This window comes from Hevea brasiliensis, chromosome 8, assembly GCF_030052815.1.
Source record: "Hevea brasiliensis isolate MT/VB/25A 57/8 chromosome 8, ASM3005281v1, whole genome shotgun sequence".
Lineage (NCBI taxonomy): Eukaryota > Viridiplantae > Streptophyta > Magnoliopsida > Malpighiales > Euphorbiaceae > Hevea > Hevea brasiliensis.
In genome coordinates this window covers 99,237,223-99,253,780 of record NC_079500.1, presented here as the reverse complement: position 1 = coordinate 99,253,780, position 16,558 = coordinate 99,237,223, and the positions used below count along the sequence as shown (strand labels likewise).

General features: G+C 33.5%; 1 protein-coding gene and 1 pseudogene across 1 annotated transcript; both read right to left on the bottom strand.

Moving 5' to 3' along the window:
• Window positions 1-3,929: 3,929 nt before the first annotated feature.
• LOC110653577 (syntaxin-31) lies at window positions 3,930-10,017 on the bottom strand. The gene is made up of 6 exons (XM_021809281.2): window positions 9,761-10,017; window positions 8,385-8,635; window positions 8,150-8,295; window positions 7,422-7,460; window positions 4,914-5,111; window positions 3,930-4,401 (listed from the first exon to the last, which is right to left on the bottom strand). Exons 1-6 carry the CDS (start codon window positions 9,978-9,980, stop codon window positions 4,242-4,244), a joined length of 1,014 nt encoding a protein of 337 aa, XP_021664973.2. The 5' UTR covers window positions 9,981-10,017; the 3' UTR covers window positions 3,930-4,241.
• Window positions 10,018-12,123: 2,106 nt separating this feature from the next.
• On the bottom strand, window positions 12,124-16,435 carry LOC110653576 (probable LRR receptor-like serine/threonine-protein kinase At3g47570; annotated as a pseudogene).
• Window positions 16,436-16,558: the final 123 nt, after the last annotated feature.

The window sequence follows — 16,558 nt, the reverse complement described above, 5'->3', positions numbered from 1 at the left end:
GATTCAATCACAAATCTTTGAGTTTTGATATGATATTTCTTAGGGACTTTTTTATCATCACAATTGGTGATCACTGACGAATGCAATATTTAAATTTAGGCAACTAGTAATTCATATAAGACGTCTTACATTTAAATACAGAGCCAGCGATAAATATAATATATAAATTTATGTGTTTTATTTACAATTTGATTCTTTTTAAATTTTAATTTTATTATTTAAAATGAAATTTAAAAAATAAAAATATTAATTTTTTAACTTAATTAGACTTCAAAATAACTTTTAAAATTTTTAGAATATAAATTCATTAAATTTTTTGTTTAATTAAATTAATAAAAAAAATAATATTTTAAACTTTTGTTAAAAAATTTTAAGGGAATAAATATGAAAATTTATTAAGAAATGGTCATATTTAATTTATTTATAATTAAAAATTAAAATTTTAAAGGAGCTTATAGTATCTAGGAGCCCCTTTAGGTCTGTCATTGTTGGTGAAGAAAATGCCTTGGAATTTCAGTCACTTCTTGATGTTTTGCAATATGGGATATCTCAAGACAAAGAGGAGGCTATTGTGTGCACGTTCGCAGTTCAAGGAATTCAATTGTGGCCTTATATATGCACTTTGAAGGAAAGGTTACATCAAAATTTTATATTTGCCTGAACAAAACAAAGTAGGCAAACACCATCAAATGACAGAAATACATAACAAAGCCACTATCTCACCCTTTCAACATGCTCACATGTCTTCCACAAACGCCTGCTTTCATCAAAATCAGCTACTTGTCCCCTTGATTTATTTTACATTTTTTTTTCTATTAATTATTATTTAAAATATATATTTGTCTATGCAATATCTACAAGCATATAAGTTTCTTTCATATATGTCTTGTTGTAGGAGGAAAGGGATCTAATTGATCATAATTAACCATTGCATGATAGAGAGACTAGCTCTATGATTCTCTAGGGCTAGTGGGAAATTCCCGATTTCCAAAGTATAAATCAATACCCATTATAGTCTTTTCAAGCACTTTAATCTGCAAATTCTATCATGGAAAATGAAGACTTGGAAAATATTATTAGACTGCTCTGTCTGCCATTACTAGCTTTCAACTTGCAAAAAACATGTCTTTGGCAATGAATTATATATGTACACATCAACCACCTCTCAATTGTTTTGGGCAGGCAAGCATTTTTCTAATACCATTTAAGGGATGGTTATGAACATTCTTGCCTCCCACATCAAAGTCCCCACTAATTAAGTTGCAGAGGACACATCACCCATATTGTAGGCTAGCTAGCTGTGCTTATTCTATGAAGTTAAGAACAAAAATGGCAAGGAAAAACGCCTATTGTACTAGAAGTAATGCAGTAGTGAGAAGTACCCTTCAAAATGGGTAATTTTTCATTTGATTTCTAAATTTTGATTGATATTATGATTTAGTTTTTATATTTTAAAAATAAAATGATTTAAATAAAATTAGAGGTTATTTTATTTAATATTATTATTAGTTTAAGTGAAAAAGATAAATATACTCTTTATTTAATTAAGAAAATTTTATTATTTGACTTTATTCAATTAAAAAAAATTTACTATTTGGTTCTTGAGTTTTGACAAATATTACAATTTAGCCTTTGTATTTTGAAAATTGAACGATTTAATCCCTATATTTGATCATTGCTGAAACTATTAATTTTTTTTTTGTATTAACTTTGTTTTTATTAAAATTTTTTCTTGAATTCTTTTTATAAAACATAAAGAATTAATTTATTTGATAACAATTAATTTTAATTGAAAGGAAATATAAGTGAGCAACTAAATCATTCAATTTTCAAAATATAGGGAACAAATTGTAGTATCAATTAAACTTCAATGGTCAAATAGTAAATTCTCCTTAATTCAATAAAGGGTGTATTTATTTTTTCGCTTAAACTAACAGTAATATTGAATAAAATAACATCTGATTTTAACAGAAGTATGAGTGAGGAATTAAATTATATAATTTTCAAAATATAAGAACTAAATTATAATATTGATCAAAATCCAAAAATAGTAAATTCCCCCTTAAAATATTAGGCCATCCCCCTTAAAAAATTAGGCCATTTCCTACTTCATTCATCACTTTTTTTTTTTTTAAACTCAAACTTCAATTGCCAGTGCTCAAGATAGCCTTAAAATAAAGTGAACAAGAGAGATATGTGACAACTTAAATATAAAAAAATAAAAAAGAAGCCAATTAAATGAGTGTATAGAGACTTTTTGGTTAGGCAGAAGAAATGCTTTATGAGACAAGAGAGCCTGAAAACCACTAGTAACCAATTCAGAAATTACGTAATGAGAATGAAGATTCTTAGGCAAAATGGGTGGGAAGCCTTATCTTGCTAGAGTAATAATGCAATCTCAGATTGCAAAGAAGAAAAAGTTGGCTCTTTCTTCTTTCCTTTCTTGACATGTGAAATCACCCATAACATTTTATATCAAGCTATAGTTTCTTTCCTATCTTGTAGCCCCCAATCAAGACTTATCTTTTCCTCTCCACAAGCAAAATATTGAGTAAAAAAATTAAACAAGACATGGATGATTAATTCATTGATAATATTGCTATTTCAAGTCCTTATCTTTGCTATCGCCATGTACGCTTGGTTAGTGGTCTAATAATCAAGCGTTTATCTTATAATCCTCCCCGCTTTTTTGAACTAAACAGTCATGGAAAACAAATTAAAGTTTGCAAGTATGTCCAGAGGCTTCCTCTACTACATTCAAAGCTAAATCTGATCAGTCTCTAAATTGGCTTGTCAAGCTTCTTGTTTTCCTGTTTTCCACCACTTGTATTCTTTGCTAGCACTCAAGATTGTGGCAAACAACAGATACTGAGTGAGTCATCCACTGGGAATTTCAGGTGAGAAAAAAAAAAAATAAAGGGAGATTCTCCAGCTAGTAAACTTAGTGGATTCTCCCACGTACCATCGATCTTTATTATATGATCAACTCATCAATCAAATACATATACAATTATTCCAAGTTTCGTTTGGCTGCTTCTTCATCAATACAAAGCTATATATGGTAACTCCACTTACTGTGTTTGTACTGTTATATAGAGCTTTAAAAGGAATGCACAAGTGCAAAAGCATAAACACTAATACGTAAGAATATGCAGCTTCTTACGCATGTTATGGGAATTTTCGTTATTAGCTTTGTAGTTCTACATAGAATCCATCATTTTATTTTTATGGATGGAGCATACTGCACTGCACACTTCACTACTACGTAATAGCTTCTCTTCTTATGGAAAACATATAATTCTAGCACTCCTTTTTTTTTAATTATTTTTTATTGAATTTTCACTAGTAATTCAGCTTTTGGAAGAATTCTTAGAAGGGTCCTCTCAAAAGGGGGAAAAATTTTCTTTCTGAAAGCAGTTCGTCACCTAAAAGAAGTTGTAGTATCTGAGTCAGTATGAAAATAATGGCAAGAAAATATACCTAAGGACAAACCGCCCTAAAATTTCCATCAAAATTTAAGGAAAATTAAACCTAGCTACGAGTTATAGAGGTGGAGATCGCTTCAGGTCTAAGAAGACAATCTTAATCACACTTTCATGTCATGCACTACCACAGACGTGTTCATGTCGTTAAGAAACTGTGTGCGGTAGGTTTAAGATCTTACATCCATGAGACATGTTTAGGCTGTGTTTGGCAACAAAAGAAGGGATTGGAAATAGGGAGAAAGAAAGTTGATGACAGAATTTGGATTGGAAGTTACTATTATATTCTGGAAACGAGCAACTAAATTATAATTAATTTCAAAGAAGAGTGGTTTTCAAGTGCAATCAAACAATTTTAATGGGTAAGAAAACTAAAAAGACTATGGGTTCAATTAGATAGCCTTGCATACAAGCAGTGTCATTTCTATCTCAGGAAAGCAAAGAAGATGACAAAAATCATCACTCATTTAACAACAAAAATTACGGAATTTGGTGGGGGGGTTTGTAATGCATCCCCTAGCCCCCTACTACAATCAGGGTAAAAAACAATTTACACACAAAATTTGACAATATATCTATCTATATCTATATCTATGCTTTCTTGTGAATATAGGCCTTTCCCTTTTACCAGCTACAGCCAGAATATAAATGGAAATGCCAATTAAATTTACAAAATATGGAACTAATTCCTATATATAATAAGCAAGATGGACAGTAGAAGAATATCCTATGCAGCAAGAAATCAATCTGTAATCACGTTCAAGCCACGAAGATGATGAACACCATCAGGAAAAATACTATAACAGCAAATAACTTGATTAAAAGCCACCTATTTGATGATATTTGGTTGAGATGCCTCAATAAAGCACTGCGAGCACTTTCAACGTTTGCCAATGACTCATCCATATTATCATCAATCCTGTTGCATCAATCAGGTAGATTGAATTAAACATGAAAAATTCTTATTAATAGATGAACACTGAATGCTACAAAAAGAACAGAAGAAATCTTATTCTCCAAGTTTTTGTGTTAATGACCAAAAGGTCCAAGCCTTGGGTCAGATTTTCAATTGCGGCCACCTCCTTTTTATTTTTCAAATGATATCATCACACTTTCATTATTGTTTCTACTATGGCCAGTATTAAGATCCTTGGATGTGTGCCAATAGCTGCCTGGTTGGCTGATGTTGGTATGGCACACCCTAGACCTAGAGATCCGAAGCTGGCCAAAATTAAAATAAACAATGGCAGTAACTATTAAATGTTGATGATATAATTAAGAAGTGGCTAAAACTGGAAATCCAATCAAATTTCTGGTTTTTTATCATTAACCATTTCTTTTATTAGAAATCAAAAGCTATAAGAATTAAGAACTTTTCACAGCTAAATAAATAGAACATAAACATCATATATCCAAGCAAAACATGCAGACCTAATAGCAAGCTCCCCTTGCTGTGCAACCATTGTAGCCAAATGTGTGAAGATTCCACTAAGTTCTGAAATTGTAGATTCCACATTATGAAGAGCAACTGCCCGACTTTGAGTATAGTTCTCCTGTCTTGGAACAACCTGCTGTAACATGGACATTTCCATATGGGAGGAAGGAGTGTTGTCCACAGCTGGCCTCCGCCTGCATTGATATGGTTTAAAACCAATTGCTGATGAGCATAGGAAGAATTTCTAACTTGAAGTTGTGAAAACCAAACTATTTTCCAATTAAATCTTTCATCAATACAAATTTAACTAGGGAATTTGAAGTTTGATTGTGTAGATACATCTGAAATCTAGCATTAAATTCAGATTCTTAAAATTAAGGAAATAGACATCACTAACAAAAAGAGAAGGATTACGTAAAAAGATAGTGGCAGAGTTCTAAAAAAGTGATACTTAAATTAAGGGATGTTTAGGGAGAATTGGCTAGGTTGCCTCAAAGCGTGCTTGTCAATGGAGAACTCAAATCTTTAGACCTTATCCAATGGGCTTGAATGCAACCCATGCATATTTGGAAACATATTGTGCCTTGACCTTACATTTTTAATGCTTACAAATGCCCATTCAAACTTTAGCCACATGACATCAGAACAACAGTTTCTCAACCATCACTCACATAAATACCTCTCATTCCTTTCGCTATGAGAGTGTTCATATTTCAAGCATATCTCTCTCTAATCACATTTCCTCCTCTTAGAACTTTCCATAAACTTTCACACTACATACAAGTTACCGATTAGCATTCCCTTGACATCATCTATCACTAATCTTATACTCTCATTATATATCTTCTACCTATTCATCACTTGACATCAGAAGGAAACTTCCTTCTTTAATGTCCATTGCATGAGTCTGTTTATTCTCTGACACCAGGAGACTCCACTTACCTCCCTTACATTTATCATTACAAATTTATACATATGCTGATACGTCCCACATCGGTTCTGTAGGGAGGTCTTGGGTGTTATATATATGGGTTTGCAAACCTTTCCTTATGAGCTAACTTTTGAGGTGGAGTTAGGTAGGTTCATATTATTTAGTATCAGAGCCTCATTCTGTGTGGATCGGTGAGCTATGTACAAAGGTTCCCTGATGTTCTTCGGGAGAGGTCAGAGTGAACGAGTTATGACCTCAATTGCTTCACAAGGACGTTCAGTCTAAAAGGGTCGGGAATGATGCGTCCCACATCGATTCTGCAGGGAGGTCTTGGGTGTTATATTTATGGGTTTGCAAACCTTCTTTTGTGAGCTAACGTTTAAGATGGAGTTAGGCAGGTTCATATCATATGCTCTCCTCTCTTAGTCACCAACCATATGCAGATGAGCCCATTAGGTCTACCTGCACTTCCTCCCAAGTCTCTATTCAACTCATCTTTTTCCTAGAGCATTTCTCGTACACAACACTCTCTCTTGCTTCCATTGACATTGCATAACACTAGTCTATAGACTACTAAGGCAAGGATGCAAAAATCAAACATATTCTACTAATATGTGATAAATGACAAAGCCAATCCACTTGTCTCAGACTTTATAAGACCAAAATATATGCATAATACGTCAATGGGCCGCTATAACCAAGCAATACTTCTACCCCCTTTCTATAAGGTTTTAAAAATCAGATGGTAGGATTCTGGAATAGGGGAGGGCAAACCCTTTTTTGTAGCCCACAAAGCATTTGAATCAAAAGAAAAAGGACTTCTACATAAAAAGCATTAACAGAAACATTTTATTTCTGAAGTTCTAAGACTAATATTTTCCATCCAAAATCATGAACATCATATGAAGTCTTTAATAAGCTGGATAAAGTGGCACTGCAAGGAAGGACAACCACACAATTATCAACAGAATGAAATGTTAAGCATTACTCTTTAAAATAATATTGTGATAAAATAGATTATGCAGGCTGCTTAAGGTAGTCATTACTGTTGCTAAAGGTCATAAATTATGACTGTATGTACTCTATTAAGAGTGTGAAGGAGATGGCTCCATGCTCTTTCTACGTTCAGCATTTTGGGTTTACATTATAATTCTAAATTTCTAATGTCATTTATTGTTTTTTTTTTTAAAAAAAAAGAAGAAAAATTCCAATGAAGGATGAAAGAAAAGAACTAAAAATTTTCATTATAAAAAGTATAAATAGAAAAACAGAAACATGTCTCTTCAGGAGATCTTGTGTGGCTCCAAAAAGTGTTGACATATTCAACAAATTAAGAGAACCATTGGCATTGCTAATAACAATACAAGTGCTTACCCTTTTTTTTTATTGGGAAATACATACTTATATACATGCATATATATGTACACGCACAAAGTTTATCAACTGAAATTTGTAAAAGCCATGAAGTTCTCAGCAATCACATCAAAATCAAAAAGTCTAGTCAAATAACAGTAAAATGACCTTCAGGAACAACAATGCTTAATCATAGCATGTAGAGTTGCATAAAATGTACCTCAACTGACTGCCAACTTGAACACCAGTTGGTGGCATTCTGGTTAGAAAGGAAAGAAAGATCCACATGTCAGAAATTTAGGAAATGTTCATCATTCTAGAAAGAATAAATAGGAGCTTGCAAAAAATTAGCATCAACAAGCATTAGAACCAAAGGTTAAGGGTAAGAACAGGGAAAAAAAAAGCAGTAGTTCGTAATACTTTTACCAATGTGGAGATATCAATCAACTGAAATTCTTAAAGCAAATCATATTAAATCTTCAATATGGGAAAGTATGCTTTTTTTGGTTAAAACATGGGTAATTACTTTAAAATTGTTTCTATCATGATGACCTAGTAAACTCTTAACTTTAATCTAACAACACAAATGTAGATGTACAGAATTAAGAAAGTATCTTGGCCTGAAAAACCACTGAAGAAAAAGTTCAATTTACCTATGCAATTAAATTATTTCATAGCTAGGTTACCACACAAAGTAGAGGTGTGGACAGGAACACAATTTAAGCGGGGGAAAAATTTTTTACCTAATTATTAGCTAAAATAGCAATTAATTCTGTGCAATAAAATATAAAATACCTGAATAACACTCAGTCCAGTTTCACAGTGTATAAAGAAAAAATAGACTAGGAGGTATCATAGTGGCTGAATTTTTCATGGCAAGTTTGTGCATCTCATTGACAGCATAAGGTAAAAGGAACCGGCATACTTATTTTGAAAGACTTGACTTACGCAGATGGCTGTGAAGTCCCAAATGAATTTGCTAAACTTGACCAAGGTGGTGGCTCAGTCGCGGGTTTTGCTTGATGCACAAAAGGATTCTCTCTTGAAGCATTTGAGGAAAATATCTGTTTCCTGTTCTCATGAGCCTTGATATTCTGTGATGAAAAAAAAAATGAGAGAGAGTGTAACAACACTCAGCAGTTGCTGAGTACACACAGCAATAATAACTGTTGTTAGCACTGACCTCTGTTCTAGTAGTTAACACATCTTGGAGCTCTTTAGTCGCCCCCATAAGTTTGCTTTTCAAGTCATCGCAGACAGCAGTGGAATGAAAAACTCTATCCTGCGAATAGTTCCCATCAGTTATCTCCATGTTTTGAAGTGTTTGCAGATCTGTGAGAGCTGTATTCAATGTTGTAATGTCATTCTTTATCAGGGCAGTTAGTTCCTGTATTTCAATTGTTGGATCATCAAACATTGATGACCTTTTCGCAACTGCACATTGAAATAAAAGCCAGGGTCAGCATAACATCATCAACTCAACTCGACTCAACTAAGCCTTTATCCAAAAAATTTGGGGTCGGCTATATGGATTCTCTCTCTCCACTCTAAACAATTTTGGGTTAAATCCTCGGAAATGTGTAATGCTTCTAGGTCATGTTGTACTACTCTCCTCCAAGTCAGTTTAGGTCTACCCCTTCTTTTCTTTCTATCCTCTAACCTAATGTGCTCTACTTGTCTAACTGGAGACTCCGTATGTCTACGCTTCACATGTCCAAACCACATCAATCTCCCTTCTCTCAACTTATCCTCAATTGACACCACTCCTACCTTTTCTCTAATACACTCGTTATGGATTTTATCTAGTCTAGTATGGCCACTCATCTACCTTAACATTCTCATCTCCGCAACTCTTATCTTAGACACATATGACTCCTTCAGTGCCCAACACTCACTACCATATAATATGGCCGGTCGTCGGCATAACATCATCCTACCAGTAAAATCTAAATTGAACTTAGACTCAAAAGCAAGAATGACACCAAGTACTTGAACTCAGTTTTCTTTCACATAAACAGAACAGTTTCTCTTCCCTTAATTGAGCTAAAAAGGATAGCCAAAATCCTGTTTTCAAATGCAATGGAAGATCAATAGACATTTTAACAATGCCTTATTGTTCAGGCTTTCCAAACAATATAATGGGCATTCAAAAGATGGTATCTAAAAGAGCATCGCTAATGCATCAAGTGTTTTATGGTAAATAACAGGCAATGAAACGAAACAAGTCAAAACCCAATAGCCTCATATCAAAATTAACAACATTTTCATTGCCTTAGCCATCCAAAAACCTCCTAATTACAAACTAGTAATCCTAAATCTTGAATCCACCAAATTAATTAACTTTCTGTAATTAACATCTTAATTTAATATTTCTTACACTTGAAAATGGCTATGTTTCCAATCATAAATCTTCAATCAGCTCCAAATAAGTATACTAATTCTCTTTAACTTGCTCTCTAAAAATAGCTCCAAACTCTTTTCAGTTCAATCTTAAAAATGAAAGTTTCTAAAATCTTATGAGATGAAAACAATTCAGAGATATATAAATGGGGAGCTTACGCTTGGTAAGCCTAGAGATCTTCTGTGAGGCTTCATGGATGCCCAAACCGATAATCGAAGCCTTTTTGTTGAACTCGGATCTTGAAGAGAGTGATGACGCGTGTGGTTTCAAAGGAGAAGGATCATGTTCATGGTTAATGGATGTGACTCCTCCGATCTTCTTCAGCGTTTGGGTTAGTGATCGGAACTCCGCCGTCCGATCTCTGTACGTGGAGGCCATCAGGTGAGACGTTGCGATGGCGACCACCAGTGGAAATGAGTTGCAGGGTGGTTTTACGTTTTGCCGGTTTCGGTTGATTTGGTGAGCACTTGAACCTGGGCCTATAAATGGGCTTGGACGGCAACTTGGGCCTTGAAATGGGCTTAGTTAATATACCACAATAACAAGTTCTTCTTTATGATATTGAAAGGATTTTACACAAAGTAAAGTCTTTTTACTTTTTAATAAGAAAGGTTTTGTTGAAATCAATTTTTTTCACATAAAATCAAATGATTTTCACATAATCAAATAGTAATCCAATAGAATCAAGAATAATTTAAAATTAATAATTTTAAATATATCAAATTAATGTGAGAGAGTACGTTTTTAAAATCTCTTTAAAAATAAAATAAATCTCGATTCTTTAAAACTGACCCAAGAAATATCCTAGATGTACCAAGACGACGTGAGAGAATGAGTCATTAAGATTGCTCGAAGAGAGGATTTAGAGGGTGTTCGGTTTCTAAATAAATTGAGGAATTAGAAATCGAAATAAATCAGTTTCAAATTTGACTTTAAAATTTAATCAATAAAATTGATAATAGATTTATTTTGAAACCGATATAAATCAATTTCTAAATATAACTAAGGAAAATAAAAATCGACAGAAATCGATTTCTAACATTGCTTTAAAATTTATTAAATAAAATATACAATAGATAAATTTAGAAACTGAAAGCTATCGATTTCTAAATGTAAATGAATAAATTAAAAACCGATAAAATTCGGTTTCTATTTTAACTTTAATATTTAGTAAATAAAATAGAAATTATATTAATTTTGAAATCGATAGAAATCGTTTTCTAAATATAACTAGATAATACATTTTTTAAAAAAACCGAAAGTAATTAGTTTTTAAATTAAACTCAAAGAAATTGGAAATTGATAATATTCGATTTCTAATATGACTTAAATATTATGGAACTAGTTTTGAGCTTTTAAATTAGAAACAGAAAATAATTCAGTTTCAGAAGTCGGTTTGTAATCGGTTTCTAAACTGATCCTAAATTTGCCACCAAAATGTGTCACTTAATTTAGAAACCAATAGTTTTCTGTTTCAAATTTCGGTTTCAAAACCGTTGCTAATCGATTTTTGATATATTTAGCACATTCTACTCAATTTTCGTTTCAAAAGCCGTTTCAAATTACCAACCAACATAAATCCGTTTCTAAATTCGGTTTCTGTTTCGATATTTTCTTGTAGTGATACTTATAAATTAATTTAACTAAGTATTTTACTATATTATTCTCATTTAATTTTTAAAATTTCATTATACATCTCATTTAACATCTTTTTTAGTCATTTTAATAATGAATGTGTTTATAAATTATTTTTTATCGAACATATTAATTACTTATAAATCACTTAAGTACTTTAACAAAAAAACGTAACTATTTAAATTTTAAAATATTTATAAGTTCAAAGCTTACTTATAAGCTGATTTTAATAAGTTAAGCCAATCATCCTTTTTATTTTAATGTGTGAAAACTGATAAAAATACCTCTGATCATAAAAACTAAAAATATAATCAAATAAAACAATTTAAATTAATTTTCATATACATTTCTCAGTACCGATGAAATATGAAAATGCCATACCCATAATATAATTTTACATTTTTTAATCGTTACTTAAAAATATAATTTTCACAAATATTCTATATTGTTTTTTTACTACATTAAAAATTAAAAATATTAACCAATAAGTAATTGAATCAATAATGTAAAATTAATTTTCAAGCGAATTTTACCTTACAAGGACAGGATTCAAATTATGAAGTTCTCATTATTGACATGATTTTTCCTGAATACCACTTTCGACTTGAACTTATTGCAGTTTTTGTATATTTTAATTTTTCCATTCTAAAAAACAACGGTGGATCCATAATTTAAAAAAAAATCTTAATTAACTTTCACATAAATATTTCTAAATTCAATATTAATTATTAAATAAATTTACATTTAATTTTTAACATTTAGATAAAATTATTAAAATTAAAAGAATTAAATATAGCTATAAAAACACAAAAGGATTTAAATATTTTTGGATCTCGTTATGGGTTAAAATTGGATGGACGATTTAATTTCAAGATAAAGGGATTTAAGATCAAATTTAAGGGCTCTTGATTACAGTTCGATCTGATTTAATCTAATTTTAATTAAATTTAACAAACAAAAAGTTCAATTTTAGCATGGGATCGGCAGATTTAACTACAGTTTCAATCATCAATTTCAACCGAGTTCAAATATGAATTAAATCAATTTGGTTCTGAACCGAACCTTGACCGCCTCTACCTAGACAGACATTCTAAAGGTTGTCCGGTTAAAGTTTGTGGAGAAGCCGGCTTTTCTTACAAGGAAATGTAAAGCCAAGAAATGTTGGTCTCCTCAATGCACTACTCTTGTATATATATAGGATTTTACTTGAAGAAGCTACATCACAAGAAAAAGAACAAGATAGCTTTTCATTTTGTGGTGATAACAGCTAGCTGCATCAAAGAATGGCTAGGTTCAGTACCCAAGCAGCCATGTTTGTGAAGTTGATTGTATTGGTCTCTCTTCTTTTCATGATATCTGCAGCTGAATGCAGACAGATTGGCAGTAAGTTAATTACTATGATAAGTTTCTGAATCATTTGTTTGTGTTCTTTTAGCTTACTTTTTATATTCTTGATGATTGATACAGTTGGATTCAGAGATGGGAAATCAACAGCAGAATGTGATTCAGTATATGGGGCAGAGGATGGTGATACTTGTGAAAGTGTTGCTCAGAAATTCAAGCTGACTCTTGAATTCTTTACTTCAATCAATCCAAATCTCAATTGTGATGATATTTTCGTTGGTCAATGGCTCTGCATTGATGGAACTGCTTAAAAATACCCCCTCTCAATTCATGTACGATCAAAGTTTTTTCTTGTTCTATCTACTCAGGAAGAGTTGACAGACTGAGTCAAGAAATTTATGTTCAAGCAGTGAAAAATAAATGCATATGAATAAAGAGAACAAGGGTTGATGTTCTGTTCACAGATATATCCTCCACTATATATATATGTGTGTGTGTGTGTGTGTGTGTGAAGAGAAACATGTTAAGTTTATGTTGTAGTTCAAATGACAAGAAGCTTATCTCTGATAGAACAAAGGTTTGCAGCAGCATCAGTCATGTTCATACGCTCCCTTGGCAATTCTGCAGAACAAGCAACTCCAATTCCAACAATGGAAATTAAACATTCCATAATGTTGTTTGCCCTTGCACTCTTTGGATTTCTAGGATAATATCTGCTTGTCCCTACTTCTCTTTCTTGAAGGAAAATTGGATCTATAATCTCAGCCACTTTATCTGGTAATGTTAACTTTGCAAACTTATGAAGATTCCAACCTTCTTTGAACATCTCATTGGTGGGCCTCTTCCCTGTAAACATCTCCAACAAGAGAATGCCAAAGCTGTACACATCACCAAATGTTGACACCTCACTTCCTAGCCCATACTCTGCACCTTGCACATTAGACATTTAGAAAGTCATTTTCATATAGAGAATTGGATCACTATAGTTGGAAATCTATAATTTGACAATTAAAGTGAAAAAGAAAATATAAAGAATAACATAATGTAAAACAATATACTTGCCTGGAGGAGCATAACCGATAGTTCCTCTTAATCCAATTGAACTGGATTGATTGCTAAAATGATCATGGATGCTTTGCAAAAGAAATTTTGCAAGCCCAAAATCAGAAATGTGACCCGTTAGTTCATCATCAAGAAGAACATTGCTTGGCTTGAGATCACAATGAACTATTGGAGTTTCACAATGATGATGGAGATACTCAATTGCTGAAGCAACATCAATGGCAATATTTAGTCTTTGAAGAAGATTTAAACTCTTTGGTGTCTCATCCATTAGAGCAGGTGCAGGTGGATGCAACCACTCCTCCAAACTTCCATTAACCATGAACTCGTAGACTAGAGCCTTGAAATCATTGCCTTGATTATCAATACTTGAACATGCAGTTAGAACCTTCACAAGATTTCTATGTCTGATATTTTTCAAGGCTTCACATTCAGCCATGAAGCTATTAGCTGCTCCATGATGTTGCAGGTTAAGCACCTTAACTGCAATAAGCGGCCCACCTTCTTGAAGAACTCCTTTATACACAGTGCCAAAGTTGCCGGTGCCAATTATATTTTCCAGCGAGAAGCCATTTGTAGCATCATGGAGATTTTGATAAGACACTCTCAAAAGTGAATTACTGGTAGGGGAAGAAGTAGGTGACATACTTTTCTTTCTCAGCCTTAAAAAAAACATGAAAGACAACATCAAAGCCGCTCCTGAAAGCCCCGCTACAGTAGCGATAATGGCCTTTAGTTTAGTGGTCAATCTTTGGCTCTTTGGCACCTCGAAGTTACACTTAGGCAGCTGGAACTCAGGAATTCCTCCACAGAGTTTATCATTTCCCATAACTGAAGTAGCACTTGCATTTCTGAACACTCCTTTCATTGGCACTAGGCCTTCAAATTCATTGAAAGATAAGTTCAATTTGTGCAACAAAGCGAAACTAGTTAAAAATTCTGGAATTTGGCCTGACAAATTATTGTGAGAAAGATCAAATTTCCAAGCTTGTACAGCTTCCAAGGCTGCTCGGAATTTCCCCAGATAACATATTGTCGTGAACAATAAGCTGACCAAGGTTTTTCAAATTCCCAACATCAATGGGAAGAGGACCGATTAGTTTATTCCCAGACAAATCAAGATATATTGATAAGGAAGAGATGCCAACTACTTGTGGGGGAATGGAACCACTAAGATAGTTATTAGAAAGATCGAGTACCGCCAAATTCTGGCATCTACTCAAACTTAAAGGGATTCTGCCATGGAAATTGTTGTTATTTAACCGCAGATCAGTTAATAGCGTTAAATTACCTAAAAAATAGGGGATTTTTCCCGAGAAATTGTTACTCAATAAATAGAGTAACCCAAGCTTTTGGAGCTTTCCAATATCAAGAGGAACGTTACCTGAAAAATGGTTGTTCCACACTTCAAGATATTCCAGGTTTACGAGATTGCCTATCCCAGCTGGTACACTTCCAAATATCTTATTGTTATCTACTGCCAATATTTCAAGAGCAGTCGATAAATTGCAGATGCATTCAGGTAGAGCCCCTTGGAAGTTGTTGATATTTATATCCAATAGCCATAATTTGGTGGCATTGGTTAACGAGCATAGGAAGCTCAAGTCATGTCCAAGTTGATTGGCTGAGATGCTTAGAACTTGCAGCCTCTGAAGTTCTTCCAAAAAAGGAACTTCTCCCCTGAGTTTGTTTTTCGGAAATTGAAGCCGTTCCAGGTTAGAGGCATTGGATATCGAAATTGGAATAAGCCCAGTAAATTGGTTAAATCCAATTCCAAATTCTCGAATGTTAGGAAGAGTGTTGCCCAGGTTGGATGGAAGGCTCCCTTGAATTTGGTTATCTCCCACATCAAATTTTGTGATCAAAGAGATATTAAGAAGAGAGGGAGGGATGGATCCAGACAACCTATTAGTACTCACAATGAACTCTGTCAGATTTGTCAATCTGCCTAGAGCTTCAGGAATGCTTCCATCCAAATAATTATCACCAAGATAAATTGTCACAAGAGATGACAAGTTTCCCAAAGAAGCAGGCATTCTCCCTGTCAGATTGTTGTGATTTGCAGCAATGAAAGTCAGCTTCAACAAAGAGCCTAGTGCTCCAGGGATTTCTCCTACCAGCTGATTCCAGCCAATCTCGATGTTATTGAGGTTCCGACAGAAGGATATGTTGGAGGGTATTTCCCCACCAATCAAGTTTCTTGATAGCCTTAAGTCTTCTAATCTTGCCAAGCGACCAATTTCCGAGGGAATTTCTTGACTGAAGCTGTTATTTTGGAGATATAATCGCCTTAAAAAGCTCAAATTTCCAACGTGAGGTGATATGGGACCTGCCAGTTTCAAGGAACTTAAGTCTAACGAGATGACTCGCTGGTGCCGGCGACCACATGTGACACCATACCATTGGCAGAAGTGAGTGCTGGAATCCCACAACTGCAAAACACGTAAAGGATCACTAGTTATTTTGGCTTTAAAATTGAGCAAAGCCAGTTGATCAGTCTCATTTCCACCAGCTACAAAGGTTGCTGAACAAAGGAAGTCATCAGGGACTTTTAAAGCAAAGATAGAGAGCAGAAAAATGGCCGCATGGATGGAGATAAATGAGCAAGCTTCTCTTGAGCCCATGAGGCATAGGCTTTGCAATTTTTCTATTAGCTTTCCAGTAAATTGGCAGCAGTGGTTCTTGTCTATGGACAGCAGAATATATGTTGGTATTCAAGTCAAGTGGCATCATACAAAGTCCACTTATTGTCATGATTAATAGACTCGGAAATGTTTTATATATTGAGTGCTTCCGGGGCAAATGCATCTTCACTATACATATATGTATAGAAGAAGTTGAGTTAGTCTTCCATGAATATCATGAATGATAAAATGGCAGTGATAGAAGACTATGAATTAATATAGTGATAATCA

Excerpts from the sequence above, each read along its gene's own strand:
- LOC110653577 (XM_021809281.2), bottom strand. The coding sequence starts at position 9,980 with ATGGCCTCCACGTACAGAGATCGGACGGCGGAGTTCCGATCACTAACC. Across the intron at positions 8,636-9,760 it reads GATCTCTAGGCTTACCAAGC|TTGCGAAAAGGTCATCAATG; the intron begins GTAAGCTCCCCA and ends TTCAATGTGCAG. Across the intron at positions 8,296-8,384 it reads TGTTAACTACTAGAACAGAG|AATATCAAGGCTCATGAGAA; the intron begins GTCAGTGCTAAC and ends TTTTCATCACAG.